The sequence below is a fragment of the Formica exsecta genome, unplaced genomic scaffold (genome assembly GCF_003651465.1).
Source record: "Formica exsecta isolate Colony F162 unplaced genomic scaffold, ASM365146v1 scaffold71, whole genome shotgun sequence".
NCBI classification, from domain to species: domain Eukaryota; kingdom Metazoa; phylum Arthropoda; class Insecta; order Hymenoptera; family Formicidae; genus Formica; species Formica exsecta.
Window position 1 is genome coordinate 185,902 of NW_021853477.1, and position 7,890 is coordinate 193,791.

Consider the following 7,890-nt stretch of genomic DNA (forward strand, 5'->3'; position numbering starts at 1 on the left):
AGAATTAAATGAAATTGGCGTAATTTAGTTTGTTATTTAATTATCCATCAGATTTAATTCGTTATTTTTTTCAAATGAATAAAGGGGTTTTTAAATTATTTTTAAAAATCATCAAAAAAACGTGATTTTTCGAAGTGTATTAGTTATAACCTTTTAACGAAGCGTTTCCGAACCTATGTTCATAGGAACTTTTTTGTTCCAAATTCAGTTTCCTATAAGACATTGAAGTTTCATTGATCTGACTTGGAAGATCCTGTATACAAATATATATTTCTTTTAAATGGAATTATATATGTTTTATATTTATATTATTATTTATATGCACGATAAGAATTGCTTTCCCCATTTATACTTTAAATTTTTATTTTTAAATCGAGATCTCAATGCGAGATCTCGATTCGAGATCTCTCGAAATCGCAATCGAGTCGATTCTGGCAATCGCAACCGTAGTGTATAGTGTATAGCGCGTCATGAGAGGCCGCTCGTCCGCGCACCGCGCATATGCATATGTGTGTGTGTGCGTGTGTGCGTGATACGGACGGAATAGTGCATCGTTGCCGTCGCGCCGTTCTTGGCAAGGGCAAGATCCGTACTTTATTTATCAATTATAGCGCTGATGCGCGGTGCGTAGCGTTAAATGTGCGTGCAGGATGTCGAATCCAGGCGGTAGCAGGAGGAATGGAGCCATGAAGATCCGTTTAACGAGTGAGTGCGGAACAATTATACTGACATCATCGGGCGTTATGCGTGAAAGTCGCGGCTTGCACGCACGACGAGAACACCTATCTACCTACCTACAGTATCTACCTACCCACCTATCTACGCTCGGCCTGTTTTTGTTTGGGCATCATTCAATATGGCCCCGCGTGCGCCGTGTCTTCCGCGGGGAGGCTTCGACGCGAAACGTCAAAACGTTCGGGGGTTCCTGCGTACTCTGAACAAGTTTCGTCGTGGCTTCCTCGCCCTTTTGGTTATGTGCTTACTTTCTCCGGCAGCGGGGGCGACCCTACCGCGAGCACTCTCCGGGAGACCGATGAAAACTTTAATTGTGAATAGCCGCGAAGTGTCTGTCTAATGTGTCATTATCTCAATAATATCTTTGACAAGGCTTAGGCAAAGAACTTTGTGGGATATTATGTGCTATGTGAATTTAACGCAGAGCATGATTAACTGCTACTATATTCAATCTCTGATTCTATATATAATGAGGATATTTTAAAATTAAAAATATCGGAAAGAATATATATATATATATATGCAGGAAGAATAGGCTTATTTTTAGCTGATATTATTTTTTAAATATTTTTATGATTCTATATACATTGCATTATTTCTCGTTATCTTTTCTATTCATGTTATAAAGACCATTATCAACAATTTATACAAGTTATAACATTATTGATATATTAAGCTTAAATTGAGATTTCTCTCATCATGATAAAGAAGATATAGTAGTATTCAATTATAGTAATTCAAAGAATATTATTTTATACGTAACAGATATAAAAAGACAGTGCAAGTTCTAGATCACTTATCACTATTAGATCAAATTCTCTTATAAAATTTTTTGAAATTTTATTGGTTAAATGTTATATTAATGTGGAAAAATTTGGAAGTAATATATTTAATTCAATAAATTACATATATAATAATATATCATTATAATATATATATATATATATTTTGATACATTAGTTTATTACAAAAGCATATATTCATGATTTTATATATTTTAGTCTTATGCGCTCGTAACCTCGCTAGAAAGGATTTATTTCGTAAGTTTACTTTTTTTCATAAAGAGTTTAGTATGTAAAGATATAAATAAACAATTCAAGAATGATTTTTCTTGTAGGCTTACCCGATCCTTTTGCTAAGATAACTGTCGATGGTTCTGGACAATGTCACAGTACAGATACTTGTAAAGCTACGCTTGATCCTAAGTGGAATCAACATTATGATTTGTGAGTGTTTTTTTAAACTAGACATAAAATACGTTTTGTGTTAGTGTTAAGAAAAAAAATTATTTGTTTATTTATGCAGATATATTGGAAAGAATGATGGAATCACTATATCTGTATGGAATTACAGAAAATTTCATAAAAAACAGGGTGGAGGATTTCTAGGATGTGTATGCATATTATCAAATACCATACAAAGACTTAAAGATACAGGATGTATGTTTGTACTTGTTTTATATTATACATTTATATTTGATTCTTGTCTCTAAAAAAATCCAAGTCCAAAATGTCTAAATATTGTTTAGGCTTATTTTCATGAATTCAAAAATAGCGATATTTTTACAATAAGTGGAAAGGCAATATAATCCTATATCAATACTTTTTTACACTTGTTTTTTAAAAGTCAATATCGAATATCTCTAGAAGAAAATATTTTACATATATTGCAATTATTTTTTCTAAAGATTACTTTTACTATTTGCAATGTGTATACTTTTAGATCAACGTTTAGATCTATGTAAGGCTCGTTCGGATGACACAGACGTTGTAAAAGGGCAAATTGTAGTGTCCTTAATGTCACGGGATGGTCACAATGGTGCTGTAAGTAATACGATCGGTCATAACGCTGTGGTCGACGTGCTTGGTGATTTGAGCTGTCCGAATGATTTACCGGACGGATGGGAAGAAAGAAGAACCGAAAACGGTCGACTTTACTATGTAAATCATTACACGAAAAGCACGCAATGGATCCGTCCAAATGTTCGGTAATACTCGATATCTACGATTATTACTGAAATACAATGTATAATATGAAATTCATTCAATTAATGTCTTTTATAGGCCTAATAATGCTATTATACCGACAACGCCGGAACCTCCTCCGTTGCTGTCGTCAGAGCCGACGTCTCCCAGCAGTAGCACGAGTTCGCCAAATGTGAGAAATGAAGAGAGTCCTGCAAGACACACGTCGTCTGAATGGAATAATGGAGACGGAACTCCCAATCAAACACCTAGTCGAGACAACTCGGCGCATAATACCCCGAGAAATACACCAACGCAGCAGCAACAGCAGAATCGTAATCAGCAACAGAATCATCATATGAGAAACCTGATGTTGCCGGCGTCGTCCGTAAGAGATCGGCGTGTCGTTAGAGGAACGGATGAACAAAATGGCAATCAAAACACAAACGGAAGGATAGAACGTGGTCCTAATAGCGGGAGTCAAACACGAAGGCCTAATCGTAGCAACAGAAATAGAAATAACGTGTCAAATAGCGACAGACGAACTGATCCTCCGCAACCGCCGGACTTACCTCGTGGTTATGGTATGAATCAAATGACAGTATAATTTTTTAAAAATACAATACACTGTTAAATAAAATACAATAAATTATTTAGAAAATATAGTTTAAATATAGTATAAATTTTATTATATATATATAGAAATGAGGAAAACCCAACAAGGTCAAGTATATTTCTATCATGTACCAACTACATACTCTACCTGGCATGACCCGAGGATACCACGTGACTTACAAGCTAACGAATTAACGAACGAACTTGGCCCTCTTCCTAGCGGATGGGAAATGAGACAGACTCAGACCGGACGGGTATATTTCGTAGATCACAATAATAGGACAACGCAATTTACCGATCCCAGGCTATCCAGTCAAATCATAAGCAAACTGTTAAAGTAAATAGAATAAATATTAAGTAAAAGAATATATTTATAATTACAATATATAAATAATAATATGAACTACCAAACCACGAATAATGCAAATAGTTCTGTAACGAGCGAAACTACTGAAACAGATACAAGTTCATCAATAGTTCAGTCTAACACATCACAGCAGTCAACAAGAAATGAAAATGGGAATAACAATAATTCTCCAACAAGTGAGTGCGCAAATTTAAAAAAAAATATTCTTGAAAGAAAGAAAAAAATTTTTTTAAATATCATATACATATACTTATATTATTGCTTTGTGTACATTTTACATATTTGATAACATTCGCACAATGTAGATCATGTAATCTACTTATTTTCAAACAAAAACAAAACAGAACATGTGCTGTCTTACAATTTTATCTTATCTATGAATACGTCTATCTGTGTAGCTGTTAATCAGTCTCAGTGTTATTTTGTCATTTTGGACAGAATGCCATTCCATTTCGGGAGAGTTTTGTTCATCAGGGCACATTATTGTAAAAATTAAAACTTTATTCCATGATAGTGTTATTAGTACTCATATATAAAAAAAATTTTTAAATTTTAGTGGAAAGCACGTCGTCTCAAAATGCTCAAACAGTGTCAGAATTACCAAAAGAGCTTATGGATAACGAACTTCTTCCAAAATACAAACGTGATTTGGTAGCGAAGTTAAAATGTCTTCGAGCGGAATTGAATGCGCTTCAACCTCAGAGTGGACATTGTAGATTAGAGGTGTCGAGAAATGAGATATTTGAAGTAAGCAATTTTTAAAAATTATTTATACATTCTTTTTTTTTTGTTTTAGAACATGGTTATCAATATAAAGAATTCAGAGAGATTATTTCTTTTTACAAGAGTATTATGTTTATAAGCAATGCTTTATTCTGATAGGAATCGTACAGACTGATAATGAAAATGCGCCCGAAAGATATGCGTAAAAGACTCATGGTCAAATTTCGCGGTGAAGAAGGTCTGGATTACGGTGGCGTGGCGCGTGAGTGGCTATATCTGTTGTCTCATGAGATGCTAAACCCGCAATACGGACTTTTTCAATATTCGAGGGATGATAATTACACTCTGCAAATTAATCCGGATTCAGGCATAAATCCGGAACATTTATCATACTTCCATTTTGCCGGAAGGATTATAGGCATCGCCGTTTTTCATGGTCACCACATTGATGGTGGTTTCACGACTCCGTTTTATAAAATGTTGCTTAACAAAGGTATAACGTTGAATGATATAGAAGGGGTCGATCCAGAACTGCACAGGAGCCTTACATGGATGCTGTAAGTAACATATTTTTTCTAGGAAAGTTATTAATATTTAATATGTATTGTTGCTTTGGAAATAAATGTCAGATAATTTCTAAAAATTATTGTTTATATTTTTTGTTATTAGGGAAAATAGCATAGATGGTGTGTTGGATGCCACATTTTCTGTAGAACACAGCAGTTTCGGTGTGTTGAAAAATCACGAATTAAAACCAGGTGGTAAAGACATTGCGGTGACGGAAGAAAACAAGAGAGAATACGTCCGTTTATACGTAAACTATCGATTCATGCGAGGTATCGAGCAACAATTTTTAGCATTACAGAAAGGATTTCATGAATTGATACCTCCTTTATTACTAAGACCGTTCGACGAGCGTGAATTAGAATTAGTTATTGGTGGTTTGGGCACCATCGACATAAACGATTGGAAAATACATACTCGTCTCAAACATTGCACGCCCGATACGCCGGTTGTCCAATGGTTTTGGCAGATAGTAGAGTCGTATGGCGAAGAAATGAGGGCAAGATTACTTCAGTTCGTTACCGGCAGTTCCAGAGTTCCGTTACAAGGATTCAAGGCTTTACAAGGTAAATGTTCATTTAATATCAGTTGTTTAGACACCACGTTAAAAATATCGTATTGTAGTATAACATTTTGTATTGCGTTTTGATTGCATAGGATCGACTGGAGCGGCGGGGCCTCGACTTTTCACAATACACGCCGTTGATGCACCGAGCGAAAATCTACCAAAAGCACATACCTGTTTCAATAGAATAGACATACCTCAAAGTTATCCGACTTATCAAAAAATGCTTGACAAACTCACACAGGCGGTTGAGGAAACTTGCGGCTTTGCAGTCGAATAATAAGATATGTTTTTGCAGACTTATCATGATCATTTCTGTATGCTAGAACATGTTTAGGCAATCTGTGAAAGTGAATTTTCGTGATAGATAACGTTCTACAGATTTTGCCAATTTCTAAAAAAAAAAAATACTCTGTTTATTCTCTACATTGATAAAACACCACACACACAAGATAAACTTTAGGGGAATTATAGAAAGAGGTGTTATGTAAGATATCAACATGATATCTTGTTGACTTGTGTACAAATATGAATGGCCTTGCAATTATAAGTCATGATGATCGGTACCTTGCATATCCAATGACATATGTCTACTTTTAAACATAAATTTGAGTAACGTTTTTTAAAAAAACATTATTTTTTAAATATTATTTGGTTCAATAATTCAAGCTGTGCGAGGACCATTACAGTTTTACAAGAAATATTTTGATCAATCTGTTTTTTATATCTGTGTACATTCATCAAGATTTTTATTGATTTACATTTTTTATTAATTAAAATCATCAACTTTGTTAAGTTTATCAAAATTAGATTCGCGTTAATCGAATTATGATATAAATGTAGGACAGAGTATGCACACAAGTATTTATGGAAGATAAAATCTTCTGAGAAGTTACAGTTATTATTATATGATGTTTATATATTGTACAGATTTTTTATTGTAACACGAAAAAAATATCAAGAATCAAGAATCGAAAAAAAATCAAGAATCTCGCGGTTATAAATATAATAGATGACATAGGGAATCAATTCACAATCAATAACTAACAATGCAATTCATATTTGGATGTTTTTAATTTTCACTCTTATCACACATGAATAACATTAGAAAACTGCACAGTCAATTAATTTTATATCAGTTATCTATCGAATAATAGGAATTAGTGTGTTAAATGGAAATGACATATACGTATGAAGGTCGTTGAATTTCTAGTAGAGATAGACATCAACTATGCACAATGCTGGCAATCTAGTATTCTGAAATGTATTATTCGGCCTTGGTGTTTTAGAGAAAAAGTGGAAAGTTTGTATATATATAATAATCCTGAACGCAAAGGTTTAACTTAAATGAAAAAATTATTGTGATTTATGGAGAGTATAGAAACAATAATAATATTATTATTGGAAAGTATATTTTCAATTCTGTGTTAAATCATTAATTTGGGGTAACAAATATATGATATATGTTTTTTATCAAATAGCTTTCTCTGCAAAAATAAATTGGCCTACATTTTATTTTTTTAATTATTATTTGACATCATTACTATCTGTTTTTTATGCGCGCAGATTGATGTTTTGAAACTAATTACATTTTTACTCTCCAGGATTGTAATATATTGTAACATTTTCGTTCAGAGATTTTGCGATGCAATCAACAAATGTTATCGCTGTGTAAGTTCTGCAACAAGATCATTTGTTGCTTGTTAAGAGTTGATATTACCGAGTGCGTTGACAAGATGTAAATAATTTATTAGAGATTAGTATAATAGAGTAATATGTAAAAAAAGTAACGTTTCACGCGTAGACCGGACGTATCCGGTTGTGCACGTATGGCTCTGCAATGGAATCACGCTGATTTTAATATTGACACTTATAGTCGTGTACATTGGCTTTAATTTTAAAGCATACTTATTTAAGGAAAAAGTTCAATCGACGGGTTTATGTAAGTTTAAAATGTTTCGATCGAACTGACTTTTGTGTTTGAGAACTTTACGAAACATATCCATATATCTTACTAAGCTATTTTTAGTAAGATATAACGCTACTTCTCTCTTATTTATCACATGAAATCTTTATTTCAGTCTAGCATATAATACTACTGTAAAACTGTCTAATTCATAACAGGCATGAATCACTGATTTGTATAATTATTACATTATTATATACTTGTATCATGCACATAACTGTGATGGAACATATCGTAGACGGAAACCACAGTGTGAAAGGCACCTAAAGTCTCCTTTTTCGAATTTTGAGAATTGGTGCATAATTTTATGTTCACTTTTATATACACGATATCATATATATATATATATATATATATGATTATACAATTGTTCAAACCCTTATATTACTAA

General features: G+C 33.2%; 1 protein-coding gene across 1 annotated transcript; it reads left to right on the forward strand.

Annotated features, from left to right (window-relative positions):
* Positions 1 to 484: 484 nt before the first annotated feature.
* Positions 485 to 5,941, forward strand: LOC115243253 (E3 ubiquitin-protein ligase SMURF2). The gene is given in 11 exon segments (XM_029820071.1): positions 485 to 705; positions 1,737 to 1,775; positions 1,853 to 1,961; positions 2,041 to 2,174; positions 2,458 to 2,722; positions 2,799 to 3,283; positions 3,402 to 3,857; positions 4,238 to 4,428; positions 4,564 to 4,961; positions 5,074 to 5,534; positions 5,626 to 5,941. Coding segments are annotated over 11 exon segments (2,781 nt in total). The 5' UTR covers positions 485 to 650; the 3' UTR covers positions 5,814 to 5,941.
* Positions 5,942 to 7,890: the final 1,949 nt, after the last annotated feature.